This window comes from Melanostigma gelatinosum (assembly GCF_949748355.1).
Source record: "Melanostigma gelatinosum genome assembly, chromosome: 13".
NCBI classification, from domain to species: domain Eukaryota; kingdom Metazoa; phylum Chordata; class Actinopteri; order Perciformes; family Zoarcidae; genus Melanostigma; species Melanostigma gelatinosum.
Window position 1 is genome coordinate 13,437,615 of NC_136646.1, and position 20,554 is coordinate 13,458,168.

Consider the following 20,554-nt stretch of genomic DNA (forward strand, 5'->3'; position numbering starts at 1 on the left):
CCACACACACTAGCAATGACACAACCACAAGTACACCGACCACACACACCAGCAATGACACAACCACAAGTACACCAACCACACACACCAGCAATGACACAACCACAAGTACACCGACCACACAAACCAGCAACAACACCACAAGTATAAGTACAGTAACTCCAGAAAACTCTACAGCTGCACTAACTACAACTACTCTAACAAACTCTACTAACACCTCTCCTGAGACTCTTATGTCCACTACTTCACCCTCATCCTCCACTGTTACCACAAACACAACACTCACAGGACCCCCACCCTCTTCACCTACCTCCATCTCCACCTCCAGCTCCCTCCCTACAAATACCTCCCCAGACAGTAGCACCGCACCCCCTACTGGAAATACCACCACCCGTAGTCCCTCAACAACAACCTCAGGAGGTAGGACTAACAGCATGATGAGTGTTGATGTTTGTTCTTACAAAAAATAATGTACATAACATGCAGGTAAGTAGGAATTCAGCGAGGGCCGTGAGTTGAAGCTGCATCAGGCCACTTGACAAGTAGGATGCTAAATGCAGAGCTGTTTGAAATATCTAACCAGCTCGATAAGAAGTTCTCTTTTTGAATGTCCATGGACTGATCTTTTTTTTAATGTTACAGTGACAGGCCACACCACTTTGACTCATTCAACTGAACCAGCTAGTGGCAATACAACAGCCTCATCTACCACCACTCCAACCTCCACCACCACCATCACTACTGGTACCACCATCACTGACACCACCCAGCGACCAACAGACGTCACCACCAACAACTCCACCACCACTCCAACCTCCACCACCACCATCAGTACTGGTACTACCATCACTGGCACCACCCAGCGACCAACAGACGTCACCACCAACAACTTCACCACCACTCCAACCTCCACCACCACCATCACTACTGGTACCACCATCACTGGCACCACCCAGCGACCAACAGATGTCACCACCAACAACTCCACCACCACTCCAACCTCCACCACCACCATCAGTAGTGGTACCACCATCACTGGCACCACCCAGCGACCAACAGATGTCACCACCAACAACTCCACCACCACTCCAACCTCCACCACCACCATCAGTAGTGGTACCACCATCACTGGCACCACCCAGCGACCAACAGATGTCACCACCAACAACTCCACCACCACTCCAACCTCCACCACCACCGTCACTACTGGTACCACCATCACTGGCACCACCCAGCGACCAACTGACGTCACCACCAACAACTCCACCACCACTCCAACCTCCACCACCACCGTGAGCACTGGTACCACCATCACTGGCACCACCCAGCGACCAACAGACACCACCACAGCAGCCCCACCCATCCCTCCAGGTTTGTACTTTTCTCCAAAGGATTATGTTGCATGCTGCATTATTTCATCAATCAACTCAATCAGAAAAATTTAACGGATTTCCTTCAACCTTGCATACACAAGGACCCACTCTGCAGGAGATAATTCCTTTTATGTCTTTTGTGCTGAAATGGTTTAAAGAGAAAAAAGAGAATATTTGTTGTATTGCAATTAAGTGGCTATAATCAATATTTGTACAATAACAAAAATCAAATGATAATGTAAAAAAGTTGACAATATGAAACGTTATCTAAATCTGCAGCTCCCCTCCCTCGGCTTTACGGAGCTTTAAAGTGATTTGCATTGTTTGGCTCTCACTGCTTTCATGGCCCTGTTTCCGGCCAAAGCAGGCAGCTCTTTTCAGCATGAAAGCTCTGATGAACCCACTGTACACTACCCGCTCAGCACTAAACGGCAGATAGACACAGTTAGCAACTAGCTGGCGAACATAGTGGATCATTTAGTGGATATTTCCTCCTGGATTCTATAGAGACTAAAACAAAGCCGAAAGGAGTGTGAATCAGATTCACACAATTCCATTCGTCAGGTGGAGGTCCAAGTGAGTGATTATATTGCTGGATGTCTAAATAAGCAGCTGTTTGCTCACAAATTTGCCATATCAACTGAAATGTGATGACATGTCAACATTTTGTTTTCAAATTGTTTTTGCTGCTCTCAAGTGGCAAAAAGAACAGTTATTGTAAGTTTTGACAAATTCAGTTCACGTGATAAAAACAAAATTAGATGGCCACATAATTTTTCTTCCAACTCTTATCAGTGTGTCCTACTGTCCCGTGCCCACCTGAAAGTGAGTGTCTTAGTGGCACCTGCCAGTGTCTCTCTGGTAGCGTCCTGGTGGATGGCCGCTGTGCACCTGGTAAGAACATAAACAACATTTCAAGTCTGGTCAGATGAGAAATTATGAGAAGAATTGAACAGAAAACATAACAGGGTGGTAGAGGGAAGGCTTTCGCCTAATTCTCTCCTGTCCTCTTCATTCAGCCCAAATGTTCTCCGGCCAACTTCATCTCATCTCCTTGCCATTTGAAAATGAGATGAGCAACAGGTCCTCGAGAATATTCCAGAAGACGGCGGCTCGGATCTCAGCAGTGGTAGGTTGTGGGCTCACGAAGCATTTTGAATTTCGATAGTAAATGCTCTCTCTCAGTCCTAAACCACGCGCTTATACCGTTTCACAGCTCAGAGATGCCCTCAAAAATGAGCCAGGGTATAAACAATCTGATGTTGTGCAACTTAAGTGAGTATTTCGTCTTGCTCCTAATGCAGAAAGATATTATGCCACAAATTATTTTTTAACCTTTTTTGGTGCTTCTCTTCAATTCCCCAGACCAGGAAGTGTGCGGGCCACTGTAAATAACATATTTGACAAAACCACCGCCACTCAAACGTCTGTGGATCAGGCCATTATTGACGCTATAGCCAGCTCAGCAAATGCATTGTTGGCTAATGCTACATTTACAGGTAAGTAAAGCTACACTGATTGATTTTGGATGATAACCTGATATGCAGGTTCTTATTTCATGAAGAAGTTTTTTTGTTATACACCTATTTTACATGTTCTCTGTTTTAGGTACCAACCTGTGTGAGCAGCAGCCATTACCCTGTGATGTCTTGACTACAATGTGCACAAATTCAAACGGCCGGGCTGTTTGTTCCTGTGAAGCGGGCTACATCTCCATCCTGTACTCAAACACCAGCTGCAGAGGTAAACACTACTATTTAATATTCTTTATTCATCTCTTATATCAAGATTAGTATCAGGTTTGAATAAGCACACTGGAACATGCTCTAGTATTGTCTTTTATGTTGATGAAATGTGAAATCTTTACAATGTTCTGCTAGCCTGGCACGATAGATTATTAAAGCTTCATATAAGAACTGACGACCCACAGCGTCTGAGACAAGCCCACGAGACGTTTTCCCAGCTGATCTACAGTTAAGAGAACTGGTACAGAACCTTCTTATCCTACTTGTGTGTGAGAATGAGGGGGAGAAACAACAGGGAGCGAGACTCGGAGACAAGGTCAAGAGCTGGAGCCTTTTCTTTAATGCCAACCCTTGACCCATACTTCATTTATCTCTCTAATTTATTTCTTTTAAACAGGGGTTGTTTCCCAGGAAACACGTGGAAGAATTACAGCTTTTTCTCTCTCTGTGGAGGGTTGTGTCCAAGGAGATCAGCTATAGGAAGACGCAAATAAAGCAAATGCTGCATGCAGTTCCTTTCCCATGAAATACATAATGTACCATTATAAGCTTGTTTTTTTAATGGTCATGATGCAGTCTCTATATTTAGAGGCTCCCATTATGCTCATACTTTCATTGCATCATGTGCAACCAGGCGTACTGTCCGTCTCCCTCTACTGTGACGTAGTCTGAAACTGTAGCTTGTTATGTTTTTTATCTGTCTGTTTGTGCAGAACATTGTGTGTGTGTGTGTGTGTGTGTGTGTGTGTCTTTAAATGATTGTGTTTTCATTGTAGCGTGTCCAAGTGGACAGAGGGCAGTGGGAAACATGTGCCAACCGTGAGTACACACACTTTTCATTTTGTTTACAGGCTCAGTTTTGCATGTGCAGGTAGCTGTATATGTCTGTGTATGTGGCACATGTTGATGTGAAGTTGGCGCCGTCATTTGGATTCAATGTTAAGCTCCTTTAATATGCAGCAGGACAGCTCTTGAATTCAAATATTGTGATTAACCGTTTTATTTTGTCTTTCAGATGTGCATTTGGATATGCTGGCTTCAACTGCAATGACTGTGAGTAACAACACTGTTGTGAAAGGCAAAAACAAAATGCAGCAGCAGTAGTAACAGGTACAGACTGACCCATTAAAATCTAAATATGTGTTTACAGCGTCGCTGCTGGCAATGGTGGTCATCTCCTGTGTGCTGGGAGGAGTTCTTCTCATCGTTGTCCTGGCTTTGCTCATATACTACTGCTGGTGAGGATATAAAAAACTGCTATGCTCACACTTTGACCCACATTTTCCCTGAAAATATTTAACAAATATATGGCTATGGCAATAAAAAAACCCAGTGCAAACGTTTTTAATAGTTTTTGGACAACATTGGAGCTCTATGACGCAGAGGAATAAGTTGAATAATACTTGTTAGAAGGATCAGTTCATTGTTTGATTTGAAAGAAAAGCATGCACATTTTACATTCCCTGTCTGTACATCAGGAGGGGATGCACAAAGAGCAAGTCAGACTACAGCAGCAGTCCATACTCATCAGGTGACTTAAACCAGCCCTGGCCCACCGGCATCACCCCCATCCCCCGCGCCACCACTAACTGTGTTGCAGCTCCTCCCATAGAGATGTCAGAAGGGGGCAGCACTCGTGTACTGGTGGACAAAAAGCCTCAAACCAACGGATTGGTGAGTTATCACACAGTCCTTTGTCGTCTGAATTACTTACCACTAATCCCCAGACTCACAGCATCGATCATCCACTAAATCAGCCTTTAGTTTGTTCACTGTTGAAAAATGCACCTGGGCTTAACTTTTAGACATCTATATGCTATATAACTGTTATTTTAACATCATTACAATGACTACATTTCACTGTGAGGTTTGGACTGACTTCACACTGAAATATTTTTTTGGTGCCACATTTAGCTTAGTTTTAACCCGAGACACCTGGACGTCATTTGACCAGCAAATCAACAAATCCATGCTCACTGGATCACATAGATAGACTAGAAGCTTTGTTGTTTTCAATCCTATGCACACCAGTACGTTTAATCCAATCATCCACAATGTGTGTTTATATATATATATATATATATATATATATATATATATATAGTACTAGCACGTAGCTCCCTCCCATGCTCCCTGCTTTACCTCACTCCCAGTGTGTTGCTTTAGGGGTTTCAGCCGAAGAACACAGGATGGAAAAAGGTAAGGCATGGCTTTGCTGTTAGTTTTACGATTCGCCTTGATGCCCCTTGATGATGATTTAGAAAGGCCACAGTGAGTGGCAGGGTTTCCAGGTGATGGGGAGCTTGATGAAGAATCTTAAAGCTTTTATTGTGGGAAGCCGTGTGCTTTCATCTACATGTAAATGTAGAGAGTGACTGTTCAAAGAATCTCAGCTGATGCTAGTTTGGGAGTAGGTTGGTGACTGCCGTTACTTGCTTGGCTTTTGTGAGTGTTTTTATATGAATGGTTGAAGTCTCTACATCTGACAACGTCTCTGACAAATACTAATATGTTGACTGTTTCCACTGACATTTCAGTCGGGATCATACGATCTCAACCCGGAAGAAATGAACACCTTCAAAGGTAAAACCCCATCCCGTTACTCCTATCTGGTTCAAGGCCACGAGAACCCCTACTTCTTAGCAGGAGACGGCAAGAAAGACTCATCTGAATCCATTTTGGAATGAGGAAAATGGGTTCAAAAAGAAGCCACTGATTTAAAACTCTGGGTCTTCAGGCACATTTCCTGAGCAGGGTTAGTGATACATTATTCGTGCTTGGATTAATGACAAATCACAAAGGACATTACTCAACTTTGAAACAGCCACCAAAGAGATTAATTTGTACGAGCAAGAACATTAGGGCGCATCATGTGTATTCTTTGGAAAGAGCTAAATGATGCTGATCATAACCAGTAGATGTCACTGTTGCTCAGTATAATTATCACACTGTTTTACAAAGTACGTTTTACTTTTTTTATGCTTTTAGTAAATCATTCTCTCGTCTTTCAAATTAAGCTTCTTGTATTGCTAATTGCACTTAAGTGTATTTAAAGTTTACCACCAGTTTTACTCTTAAATCAAAGGTAAATTGAATGTGGGCTTTCAGGGGCTACTAGATATTTTTCTTATGTTTATAATAATTTTTTTAGAAAAATAAATCTTGTATGACTAAAAGGGCTGGATCCCTGGTTTGGTGTATTTTTAAAGGGACTTACAAAGCCGGCTAAAGCTGAGTATTTTGTATTTGTTGAAGCTGCACTTGCAAAATGTGCCTGTTTTAATCGTCTGTTTGACAAACAGGAAACGTGCACAGCTGGTGATAAAGCCTGTCTCCTGGATGTGCCAATGATCACTTGTGTACATTTCTTTTACAAACTCCGAGATATATTTATCCTTGTGTGTCTGAGACAGTGCACTATTTCATAAGTGTGTAAAGGTTTTGTAAATATTTGAAGATCTTTTGGAACAGAATGTGGGTGTGTGTGCAATGGAAATAAATTAATTTAAACAACAGTCTTGTTTCTCATGAATGTAGTCAGTATAACTGCCCGATATAAGTGCCTTAACAACTTCATCGCCCCATAATTCAAACCCTTGTGAAACCCTTGTCTCTTTCGCAGACTCTTCGTGTCACTAATCATCATCTATGTAGAGAAGGAAGGTAAACTCTGATTCACCAGTCTCTTGTTGATATCTGAAGAGTTGTTCTAGCTAACCGTCATGTTGTGTTTGAGGACATGGAGACCCCGGGTTGTCTTAACAGCTCAAACACATTAACATGATTTTAAACTGTGATATGTTTCGGAAGTACACTTTTGTAAATTATCCATGAGGGTAATTTCGTTTTTTGCATTCTTTTTTTTTTTGTCTGTGAATTATGTTTATTGTACAAGAAAATAAAAATACTTCTTCCTGTAGAGTCCATCTACTATATAAAGCATGACATATTCTTTCTTTCAAAAAAGGACGGTTTAAGCCACTCTTATAAAAATAAAACATTTCATTGTGAAATGCTAAAAACGTAGAAAATGTTGGTACAAGTTGCCACTGCACAATCCATGCTTAGAGGCACCAACAGCCTTATTCAGGTTGGCATATTTCCTTATTTGGTGTCATAACACTATTTTATGGTCATTTCTGTACCTCCATCAAATGTGCAAATATACATTCCCCCAAAGAGAATAATTACAACGTCAAGACATTTCTACATATTATGTTTTAATGAAATCACAAGAAAATTAAACATTCAAAGGAAAACAATTAGTTGGTTTAATAATAACAATAATCATTCACATACACAATAGTAGACCCGAGACAATGAGGAAGTAATCATTACGTCAATCAAACAACCTCTAATAGCTCTATGGAGCTGTTTTACTATGAGAGGGCACCCGTCTTGTTTATCTCGTGCACGCGCACGCCACCCTCTGTCCTACCGATGCTGTCCCTCCTCTGACCAACAGGTGGCGGTAACGCGCCAGGATATGCCAGTAAAGACAGAAGAAGACTAGCAAACGTGAACGCAAACAATTCTCGATTTTTAATACTCAATAAATCGGTTTTGCAAATGTTTTACAAAGGAAGAAATATTCCAACGTTTGTGTCATACCTCAAGGATTATCTATATGGGATTTGGTGAGTAACACTGAGTGTAAACAACTTCTGTTTTCTTATTAATAATCAGACGCGTCGTTCTACAATACAAAGTTTAAAATAATTTACTATTTTCACATCTTTAGGATTGAGGGCACATGTCAATTAATTTTTTTTGTCTCAGCATAATGTCTTCATTTGTTTACATATTCACCAAAACGTAATAAAACTGTCTGTTTTCAAATTCAATATGTCTGAAAATCTGCATGAATTCAACTTTTTTATTCATTGCAAAAGCCATACATGCTTTGCATCATCACAATTAAACATAATGATGTGTGGGCCTGAGTGTTGGCGCAGTTATGCATATCATGGCAGCAGAAGGCGCTAAATGAATGACTACATGAAGCACAGTAGTTAATGAGAGTATTCCTGGAGGTGGAGGGTTGTGCATTTTACCCATAAATACTCCGGCTCCCTGCCTACTGTGCAGCTCTGTGTCAGCCTGAGGGACGGGGTGTTTGAAGGCCTCAGAAGTTGTATGTTGCTGTTTGTGTGGCTGTGTTGGCATTACAGTATAAGAGCCTGCTCCTCACAGGCTCTGAAATGCTGGGATTTGGTTTGCCTGGAAGCTAAATCTGGCTTTGCCAGGCCTTCATCTTGGGCACCTGGTCACTGAAACACTGGCATACAGGGGGCAACAAATCAGACGCACATGTGGTGTGTTCATTTCATTTGCGTGTTTAGAGTGAACATGTGCGTGTTTACAGGATGCAGCATCCTGATCTGTAGCTTAATATCAATGCCAGCTGCAGGGCTGGATTTTAACACTTGTGTGTGAGTAAAATAACAAAAGCAACAGAAAATCTGCTCAAGCTAAAAATGTATGTGTGATCGATTTAACCCCGCGGCATTACTTAAACTAGGGAAGTGACGGTGTTGTGATGAGGGACATTGAGAATTATGACCATTCTCAGTCTGATCTATTTCTATTTCTAAATGTGTTCCTTTAAAACGAAAGTTACGGATGTAACTACGGTTCTATGAATCCTGGATGACTGCCAGAGGCAGTGCTTCATGTGTTGGTTATTAATAGTAAAGATTAATGTCTATAAATTAGCCCAAATGTAATTCACCTGATGATGAAATGGATTTTACTACATTATATTACCAAGAGTAATACATTTTGAACCCATAATGTAATATTAATAGGGTAAGTTATGGGATTATTCTCCTGGCTTGTTCATCTTCTGTTGTAAGCAGCAGTTGAGATTGCTGGATATCGATGCTTTCGTCAAAAGTATTGGACAACTAGACTGAAGCCCAGTTATGTTCACACAAACATCGACTCATGTAGCAGCTGCATGTATCAGGGAGCCGGATAAACAAGCGCTCTGTAAGATCTCTGGCTTTTAAAAAAAATATTGAGAAAACAAGAGAAATACATTATGAAATCCTTTTTATCTTCTGCTTTGTGGGATATAGCCAAGTATTATATCCTCCAAACTCAGTGTGTAACATAAACCTGGTGGTCAAAATATAAAACAAAGCAGTATTTCCAAATTCCAATGTATAAACAGTGTGAAGAACAGAATTCCCCATCAACTTGAATAATACTGTACACTTGATTTCCTACTTTCTCCGTAATGGACTCCTCTCTCTGTCCGCCAAGGCCGTTCTCGGCTGTGGAGGAATGCATCGTATTTTGTTCCCATTACCAACCTGCCAACCCGTCTGCTGCAGCACATCCCATCAAGCCCACAGGCTCGGCCGACTGATCGATAGACCACTTAGCGGCCGCGAGCTACACATCCCAGTCATTTGACCCGCTGGAGCGGTGGGAATGGGCACGCAATCCAATAAGCATCGAGCCAACGAGATAAGCGAGCTAGACTGCCAACTTGAGGAACTTCCTCCCTCCCTGAGAGGCTGTTCTCAGGGAGGGAGGATACAGTACTCTGCAGATCAGGCCTGTTTCAGCTATCTTCCCACACTTCTAGTGAGATAGAGATGTGGCTCCTCATTGATTCTGCCTCCCTCTTAATGAAGAAACGGTCCACTGAAGACATCTGGAATAGTTCCACAGTCCAATTCTTCTTAACAAGTGAAGGCACGGCTATAGGGACATATTCTTCAATCTGTATATCACAATTTAAACATATTGTATGCTGCTGTATTTTAAAAATGAATGACTTAAAATACACAGAAGTTATTTGGCCAGCATACACCTAAAAAACGTACAATTGAGTTTGTAATTTAAGACTCAATTATTTTTAAAATCTTTGCAAGTAAACCAGAGATGAGTCAATTTATGAATTGTTCAATCAATCATTTTGATAATCATTTGTCACTGTTCAAGCAAACATTTCAAACATTTGCTTGTACCATCTTTGTAAATGTGTATTTTCTGCTTTTCTTTGTCTTGGGCTTTTTCCCACCAATTTTCTAATATTTTACAGACAAAACAATAAAAATAAAAATATGTAATCAAGCATAATCAGCAGATGTACATATAATGAAAATAATCATTAGTTGCAGACGTAACTATAATATAATAATCTGGTTACTTTTGGCAGAACACTAACTGAAGCTACCCTTCAATGTTTGTTCAAAAAGGATGAGCTACAACTTCTTTCATTCATAATCAGTTAATCTGTCTAAAAAACAAAGTTCAACTGCTCATAACATTGGATTTAATTATCAGAGTTTATTTGCGAGTTAATAAAAATGACAAAAATCTGGTCTGAGGATATTACAGTTCTTCGTTCTGGGACGTCGGAACCAAACAACGGACAGACTGCAGCACATGAAGCAGTCTGAGACGGACATTAAGGAGCTCTTAACTGCAGTAGATGGAGACAATAGCCAACAAAACGATCTTAATAAATCCTGAGCCAAAAAGGCCCACAAAGCTGAGGCCACCTGCTCTACTGTTTTACTGCTGTGAATGGAAACACGCTTGCCGTTCTCCTCCTCAGCTTCCGTTCCTCCGTCTCTATTGAGTCACACAGAAAGCTGTAATTCACTTTCGCTAATGTGGCTCTGCAGCAGCCAGTGCACTACAGCAAATTATGAAACCAGCAACCGTATGGATCTCAACTAACAGCTGCCCAAAAAAACTCCACTGTCCGAAGATACCGTTTACCTCCTCTATGCAATTATAGCCAGAGATGGATTCAAGTGTAAAGCCATTTAAACTCAGTTTACCAGTCCTTTGTATTCTCACATTCACTCTCACATTCATATTCAAACCGTGTCAATGAATTTAGCCTTATTGTAAATTGTTATTGTTGTACTTGAACGTGTAAAATCGGTACTTAACTGGTTGTTGCTTATCTTTTGTAGTTTGTGGGGCTTTTTTAGTAATTTAGCGTCTCTTTGTGGTCGTTTTGTGTCTCTGTGGTCGTTTTGTATCACACTGTAGTTGTTTTTCGTCACTCTGTGGTCATTCTGTGGTGAAATATGAAGTCGCGTCACAGTGAGGTTCTAATGCTAACAGGATCACCTTTAGCTCCTGGTAGCGGAGGCACCGGCCCTGCCCCTGCTCTTTGGACTAATATGGACTCAACGTTGTTTTTGATACTTTACTCTACTTTGCTTTGTAATCTGATTGGCTGTACAACCTGATTTGCTGTCCTCCCATCTACGCCACATGATCTCAGACGGTGGAGAGGAGAGAGCAGTCGGAGGCCTTGGAGGAGTTATCTGCCAGCAGATAATGCTGTGAAGGCCTGACAGACAATCCTGTTGATGACTCTTGGAGGCTGAAGGAACAGTGAGAAAGTCTTGGCGCCAGGCAGACATCAGTCTGAGAGGACATTAAGCCTCTCACTTACAGAAAAACAGCAATGATCTGATGAAAGGTGACGATAAATATGATTTTAGTTCATATCATACAAAGAGGTGATGCGTTATTCATCTTCCACACCTTGCAGGTCGAGCAGCACACAAATGTGCAGTTAACAAAACAGCAGAAACACGTGACATTTAAATGATGGAACTCAAGTAAACTCTGCAGTGTTTTCTTTGCTTTATTCATCAAAGTATAGATTGACCTGAAAGTACGATTTTATTCAGCACTCTATCTGATACCTCCCTTAATTCTCTTTCCATAGAGAATAAAGCACTTTATGTGCTCTGAATGGGGCTGACAGCTGTATCGCAGTATGGAGTTTATTCTGCACACAAGAAGATGATTGCAGTTCCTAAGTGTGTTCTTTTATCTGAGTTCAGCTCTGTTCTGTTTTACAAAATAAAGTGTATGTCCAGATATTTTTTTTCAGCATAAAATAATTCCATTTCAGTCATTTCTGTTGTGTCGTTCTGCTTACAGGACAAATGAGAGAAGAGATGCCAGAGGGGCGGATGTGAAAGAAAAGGTAATGAGGCAGACTTGCTTCACTGCAGGCCATATGTCTCCTGCTGTTCTTGTGAGTGAATACTTGGCTTCATCATTCTGTGACGCCAACACATCTGTAGAATAATGGCTCCCAGAATCTCCAGCATGTGTCCCATTATCCGATGTCAGCTCCGTCCCAACTGGAGCTCACTGAACACACCCGGATGGTTTATGACCTGTTTGTGGGGTCGGCAGACAGCTTGGACCTGCTGCTTCCAATGATTAAAATACAGAATGTGCGATCACCAGTCTGTGATCAAAAAAATAATAATAATAAAAAGTAATAATAATCATATCACACAATGTTCATGTTATTTATAGGAACTTATTCAGCGAAGGTTAATCATTTATAAATAATAATAAATGATGTAACTCTATAAAATAATCTGGAATTTCCCACAAAGCCATCACCTGACCAGTGTTGGGAAACGTAAAGGAGCGTGTTTGGGTTATCAGCATCTAAGAAACTGAATTCTTGACATCAATAGATTATTAATGTCAGTAACAATTGTTAATGATTATTAATAATAACGGGGCACCACCCTGTGAACAGGGACCAATAACCAAACGATAAAACGAAGTCTCATAATTAGTGTTCACTCACAATGTCAGTAGTCTGAGTACTATTACACATTCGGAGTGACAGTGGAGGTTGAAGTTCGAGCACAGACCACATATACAGTTATTATCACAATACGCATGCACCAAGTAATCACAGACAGCTGCTCGTTAAAATATAACAGAGTTTATTAAGTTCTAATACTAATGATCAACTAATATCTAAACTAACAACAACTATACATTTACGAGCACGCTATCTAAAATCAACAGACTATTGAAAAGAGGGTGTGTGTGTGTGTGTGTGTGTGTGTGTGTGTGTGTGTGTTTGGGTGGGTGTGTGTGAGCAAAGGGGGGGGGGGAGCGAGGGAACAGCTCAGTGACGTGTGACGTAGTTGGGACGTGGTGACGTGGTGACGTCTCTCATGCGTGAGACCCAAAATGGTGGCGAGCCAACAAGGAGACCCGGCGTCTACATGTGGTAGCAGCTGTTCAGCACGTAGCTAGATTAGCTCAAAGCTGTGTGTGTGTGTGTGTGTGTGTGTGTGTGTGTGTGTGTGTGTGTGTGTGTGTGTGTGTGTGTGTGTGTGTGTGTGTGTGTGTGTGTGTGTGTGTGTGTGTGTGTCGTTCGCGTCGGCGATTATTAAGCATACACCACGTTATAAAAATGAACAGTACTTTAAGCACACAAACAAGACAAAATAAACACTAATTAAACTCTCTCTAACTCTGCCCAGACTCTATTTTGCCTTACGGTACGATGCAATCGTGGTGAGTGAGGGGAGTCTTCTGGGCTTCCGTGGGCTCGGGCAGCACGGCTGCGGGCCGCGGGAGGTATGCTCTCGGTGAGAGAGGATCACTGTCGTCTGGAGAAGGGAGTTTCGCGTCCTCATGGCCGGAGTCGACGTGGCGTTTGGTGAAGAGTGGAAATTCTCGGTCTCTCGTTCTGAAGAAGTCTTCTTCTTCACTTCTGCAGGAATAAACGGGTTCGCTTCGTGGATGCAAACAAAGATAGGCAGTTTTGTAGAACAGTGGCTGAACCACAGGGGTCCTAGGGCGTCTTGGCTCTCGGCCAATGAGATTGCAGCGGTGAATTCAGGTGACTTCAGGAACCCATGGTTTTTTTGGGGGGGGGGGAATTCACACCCGAATGTGAAATTCATTCAGAGGAGGTTTGGTGCTCATCAAACCACAATCAGGATGAAACCTTTGCTTGCAAAAGGGGATACCTGATTCTTTGTTTCACAGCACATGTTGAAGCCATATAGTCAGACCCCAACACCAGTTTGGGACTCTTGCCATTATTTGACCTTGATTTGAATCTAGCATGTGCATTAGTATGAGGAACAACACGTCACATGGAATGAAATCTCATGCGTCTGCATGTTCAGGGCATGTTTATGTATGTAGTGCACTACTTTGTGTCCTCAGGGGGGCACAAGGGGCAAAAAGAATGGCTGGAAACACCCACCATTATCATGTGAATGGAGGGGTCGAGCTGTGTGTGTGTGTGTGTGTGTGTGTGTACACCCATCATTGAGATGCTGTGTGTCGGCTGCATGAGCTACATGCAGGCAGACAAAGAGCAAGCAGCTGCTCCGTAGATGGAGGTGGGCTGCTACAACCGTAGCTTCAACCCTGCCAGGCTCAGGCGGGGGAAGGGAACTCTCTATCAGAGACAAGCCATCGGATCCAATTAGCTACCACAACATGTTGACGTGGAATCAAGCCAAATGGGGAGGCTACGGCTTTCACTCTCAACAGTGGTGACCATATACATCATCTTTTAATCCCAATTGGTGCCTGTGTTACGTTTGAGTTAAAAAGCTAGCAATCCGTTTTCTTATAAGGTAAATCCCTGGAGATCTGAATGAAAAAAATAAGATTTTTGAGCTGTTTTCAAAGCTCGTACTCCAAAATCCAAACAAAGATGACAATTTTTTGAACAATTTGATTTGCAAGTTTTCTCAGATACGTTATCTTTTCATATTAAAAGTTTTTTTCTGGCCACTTGGGGGCAGCAGAACAAGCTTCAACCACAACACGGATCTATTATCACCCTTTAAAGCTGATTTTGAGACGGTGCTAGTTGCCTGTTTACTCATCACACAGACCCTGACCAACGTTAGGTTTCATGTTGAGGCCACCTGATGAATTTAAGTCCAATATTCTTGCTCTTTGTGGCTCTGTTTCGGTGTGTTGATTCAACTGTACGATCATTTTGGAGGATGTAATCTGTTCTATATATACATATCAACATTAGAAGAACAATAGGTCCTCCGCTCCGACTTCAGTGGTGCTCGGGCTCCAATAAACATTAGAATAGGGGTCATTAATAGGTGTTCCTCAGTTCACGTTGTATCCGGACCTGGACCTAAAACAGATAGACAATTGAGAATTATTTAATTTTGACGGAGCGCTTCTACTTCAACTGTCGCTGCTTTTCCAGCCCTTTAATTCAGTGATTCCACATGACGTTCACATAAAAGAGACATGTGGACAGCGAGACCAGAGCCTTTAACCAAGAATAGACAGACTCTCTTACATGTTCATTCTTCCTACGTCAGTTCACAACCAGTATGTCTCATGTGTTCAGAGGCCGTGGCGATTATTAAAAGCCGCACTGTGAAGCGCCACTAGGAGACAAAGCACACATCTTTTTAACAAACGTACCGACACACATCCGAGATTATGGCACAGAAAATAATCTAAGAGCACATTAATCCAACAATGATGTTAACAGAGAGGCGGATGAAGTTGAAACGAGTGGTTTCAATAACCACAGTTGTAACATTGCACACAAATTTCTCCTTTTATAAGAGGACATGAGTATAACACCACTTCACACCTGAATGAACTGAATTTAAAAGTTTCTTATTTTTCCTAAAATGTTTATTTTAAGATGCACATTTTTCCAACGCTTTCCGTTGTGCAATTTATTCTTAAATGCATCCTCTCAATTTATTTATTCGCCCGTTGTATTTTTTTAGGAGTCCATTGCTGAAAAACCATTGAGAATCTCTGCTCTAGGTTTTTAATACGTGAGATGCACAATCTGGTGCTACAGCATTTTATAGGCAGCAGGATACAAAATCTCAGCTCTTCTATAGCATCCTAAATGCACTGATGTGGCCAGAGAGAGCATCAGCGATGCACATGGAGGAGGGTGGGTAGGGGAGGGGCTGAGTGAGGGAGAAAGAGAGGGAAAGAGGCGGACACTCAGCGGCAGCAGAACAGAGGAGGAGGAGGAGGAAGAAGGAAGAAGGAAGGAGGAGGAGGAGGAGGAATCAGAGCGAGAGAAACAGTGTGTCAGGAGAGACACAAACACACAGAGAGAGAGAGAGAGAGGAGGAGATACAGAGAGAAGAGAAGGTAAGTTAGCCACATTTGTCTGTTTAATGCCTTTGTTTCCAGTGTGAACACGAGGTGTCTGATTCGCTGCTATTCAGTGTGTCTTTTCCATTTCATCCTCCGTCTGCCAGCTAACGGCACGCTGTATGGAGGGAGATCAGAGTGCTGTAGCACTGCGGAGAGATGGAGGAGAGAGGGAGAGGGAGAGGGAGGGCCGGCATTATGCTCTACAGACAGGAGGAAGTAGGAATAGAAAGAAAGACAGAGAGGAGGTGAAACAGAGGGAAATAAACATCTGCCTGGGCTTTGCTGTGAGGGGGTGGGTGTCTGGTGATCGGGGAGGGGGGGGGTGTACCATTTGAGTGACAGCGCAGGAGCGTGTCAGCTGTCAACATCTGTAGTTTTACCTCCATGTTGGAGATGATAGAAGTTTTTGTTGGACCACACCCTTTGACATTATATGATGGTTTTGTTGTTGCATTTGGTGTGTGTGTGTGTGTGTGTGTGTGTGTGTGTGTGTGAAAAGGCATGTTGGATGCTGGCCAAACATGCTTCGTGTTTCCCATTATTGTCAGGGCAGTGGATTAGCTGCGTGTGAGCGGTGTTTAATCTCGAGCTGGCGAGGAGTCCAGCCAAGGTGCTCGATCTTGTACTGACCGAGATGTTGTCACTCTGAACTGTGTGTGTGTGTGTGTGGACTTGAATGTAGATATACTGTCCACCAGTGTGTGTTAATGTGCCTGTGTTGTGTCTGTACATGCAGTAAGAAATGCTTCAGTACAGTGCCTAAATATTCCTTCTGCTCCTGGCATCAGTCCTCGGTTAGAATCGTCGGCGTTTGGTGACTGATACAGAAATGATGTTCTCCACCATATTGTAAAAACATGTCGCTCAGACAGGAGCAGTGTAGACCCTTGTCATCTGGCAAAGTGAAACAGTCTCTGAAAGGCAGCCTGCTTAGAACAGTTTGACCGAGCGTTTGTTGTTTTAGCGTCTCGATGCCAAGGCGTTTTCACAGCATTGAGGATGATGAATTCTCATAAAGAGCGATGACGATTGCGAGGGTGTTCCTCATGATCCCTACAACCTCACAGGCGGCACAATAATCGCGGCAGATGGCACATTTCGTGTTGAAACATCTTTTAGATATACATCGAGGGCTGAGGCATATTCAGCACACAAACAATGCGAGACCGTCCTCCCAAGAACAATGACCGCATCAGTCGGGTCACTGAAACCTCAGGCGTCAACACGGGAGTCTGCTGTTTCTTTCCAGTTTCAAACCAACAGACAACACAGCAGATTCATATTTTATCCAGAAATATATGATGAATTATTAACAATTTAACTCATTGTTGAAAGCTCCCCCTTGAACAGACGTATAGTACATTTAGATATGTTGTGCTAATAAGGCCTCTCTTCCACTCTGCACTTCAAGTAAACATTTACCTGACATGCTAAGTAACAGTCAAGAGATGCTCAATATGTGTTCAGTTTATCCAAATAAAGCCTATTTTGGAAATTTACTCCCATCGTTTTCGGAGGTTTGAGAGCCTGCATTCAACGAGCCGCCGACAGCTGCACAGAGTGCTGATGCGGTGTTTTTCAAAGTTCATATTGAATGTGTTGCGTGTCCAAATTGCACCAAATTCAACGAAGCACCTCCAGTAACACACCCGCTAAGTGTAACGTAGGTCAGATGAGCAGTTCTGTATATATGTGAAGCACACACAGACATTTTTTGCTGTATAGTTAAATATATTAGCAGATGTGAACCGCAGCCTCCTTTACACTTATCCATCCAAACCTCCTCCCTTTAAGGTTTTGAGGAGCAAAAAACTGTAGATACAAAAAAAGTCGTATGTCCTCGACTTGTCACATTTTTACATGAAATAAAAAATGTAGTGGCAGCAGGAGCAGAACCGACGACTGAAAAACATTTACTCCCGAATGTTTGCTCTGATGCATCCACACGGCCCCGGCAGATGAAATTAAGAACCCTTTCACTACACCAGCCGTCATACCCCACCTGCATAAACTGGATATTATTTAACACCCACATAATATCTTTTATACTTGGTTGAGCTACTTCACAATCTTGCCAGATATTCCCTGGCAACTGCAGACGTAGTGCATAACATGGTACCTGTGTTTGTAAAATTAATCAAGATGTTTTGATAATCACTTTCTCATTTAAGTTCTTTGTCAAGTAAAGATGTCAGATAATCTCTGGTTTCAGATTTGCTATTTTCTCTGTTTTTGTATCATACATATTTTATCTTTAAAGTTGGACATTTTCCATGATTTTCTGACATTATTTTGCATATTTTGCATATTTTTAATTGCACAAATGAATGATCAGAAGAATCATCAGTTGTCCATCCTCGAACCAACACAATTCTTAAAGGAAAGAGGAAAACCCACACACTTGCTCGGTGTCGGTGCACAGCAGTGGCTGCTCTGTAGTGTCTTCAGAAGCTCTTGCGGTTCAGGTCTTACTGGATGAGGCATCAAAGAGACCTTAAGAGAAACGCAGGAGAAAAAAGCTTGTGTGACAAATCAAAAGATGAAACAGGGAATAGGAACAGGGGGGGGGGGGGGTAGGATTAAGTAGGTGTCTGTTGGTTGTGTGTTCATGTTCGTTGAATGCTGTGATTCCAAAATACTTCTCTGTGTATGAATGAGACAATCATATGTGGATGACCAACACAAAGAAGTTCAGTGGTTTACGGATATCTTATTTAACACAGGATGATGTCGACAATGCAGTGGCAGTAACTGCTGATCCGTCTGCATTTGAGCTGCATGTGTCGAGATGAAGGTTTTATGACGAAGGCTGTTATCTGATCAGCTTCTTCTGACCTCACCGGGGCTCCATCATGTTGGTGTGATCTGCAGCTAAGCTCTTAACTAGATTTCAACTGAAAATGACTTTTTTTTTTTTGCAAAAAGCATGTTTGAGTCTATTTTTGGGATCAGTGACGTTTTGGTGTTTTGATGTTTGTAGTCGGGTTTTTGCAGTGATGTGTGATGGTGCTTTCTGAAGGCCTGTGTGAGCCAGGGGCATCTGTTCATAGCGTTGAAGGGGCAGTGAGAGAGAGAGAGATGTCGGTCGTCAAGCATACAGAAACCAAACTGCTCTACTGAGCTCGTGCTGGTGTTGATTCTCAGTGGGATCAGCATTTACTCAAGTCATTCACCAAACTAAAATATTTCTAATGGAGTATGTAGTGGAGTACAGATGGAATACTTCTAATATGTCGACTAAATTCTCACTGTCAAATCAAAGTGATCATGTTAATACTCTTCATGTTTTCCAGAGCTATATTTTAAATCTATAAACATACTTAGCAACCAGGACCAAGGGCACGGACACACCAGCATTTATAATCGCAACACTTCAGGGTACAGATTCAGCATTGCACCCCTGTAACATTATTGGACTCTTGATGGACAGTTTAAAACAAAAGATCAAAGTCATCACAGCAGAATCAGAGGTTTTGTCTTTTCTTTTCTTCCTTGTTAAAACCTGGAAACTACATAATTCACCTCTGCCGGCGACAAATTAGTCAGAGATTCGGATGTTAGTGAGATGCAGAGGTACAGAACTCCACATCTCCAGATTTATTCGATTTTTAAACTAATATTTATCAGCCACAAAAGGCTTTGTATCTTTATGTTACATCTGCAGTAGTACTCCCCACGATCTGTCGACAGACTTTGATGTGTAATATCGATGCTTTTCATTTCAACAGAGTTACAGCAGTGAATGCATTTGCTTGTGAATCTATCTGGAGCCTTTACGTGTATTTCAACTTTGGGTGAACTTTGGCGCACAAATTTGCATTTGTGATTCCTCACAAACCGTCTTTTCAGTGCTGAATTGTATGGGAACGGTCAACTAAAGAATCCAAAATGAAGAAAACGATCTTCTCCCATTAGCTGTGTTACTGTCCGATTTTAATGATCCATTTTGCGTTGGCATTGTTTGTGCGATCTACTCCTGTCTCATGACTGACTCCCGAAATGTTTCCTCAAACTACGTAACTGTGTTCGTTTGTAGTCCAGGTAGTGGCTGAGAGCACAATGGTCACTATGTAATCAGTGTTTGGTGCAAAAGCTGCTACGAGAGGTTTTATACAGACAGAAAATTATTATTATTATAGATTCATCAAATTGCAACTTTGGAAAATCAATGCAGATTTTTTTAATTTGAAAACTTTAAACATAAATTAAGTTTACTTTTGTTCCTCAATGAGTCAAACTCACGACCACCTCAATCCACTCCCTTATTCCTTTTAAACCTATCCCCCCCCATGGGTGCCACTTAGAGGTGCTCCCACAATGCCTCTCTCTGAAGACCTCACCAGGTTAGAGGATGATGTCATCCTCCCTCGACTCTTAACTCACTCAGCTGCTGCAGGTGTAATGAACCACGAGCTTTTGATTGTTTTATTACTGGTGGAAGTAGAAAAGAAGCTGATGATGCAAAGAATGGTGGCGATAAAGATATTAGAAATCCACATCAAAGGG

At 42.0% G+C, this 20,554-nt stretch overlaps 1 protein-coding gene across 1 annotated transcript; it reads left to right on the forward strand.

Moving 5' to 3' along the window:
- Window positions 1-233: 233 nt before the first annotated feature.
- On the forward strand, window positions 234-6,873 carry LOC306787390 (protein HEG homolog 1; the record flags this gene model as incomplete). The annotated part of the gene is made up of 12 exons (XM_079282509.1): window positions 234-420; window positions 643-1,371; window positions 2,169-2,267; window positions 2,393-2,502; window positions 2,590-2,648; window positions 2,739-2,872; window positions 2,982-3,116; window positions 3,895-3,937; window positions 4,134-4,171; window positions 4,269-4,356; window positions 4,597-4,792; window positions 5,656-6,873. 12 exons carry the CDS (start codon window positions 234-236, stop codon window positions 5,803-5,805), a joined length of 1,968 nt encoding a protein of 655 aa, XP_079138635.1. The 3' UTR covers window positions 5,806-6,873.
- Window positions 6,874-20,554: the final 13,681 nt, after the last annotated feature.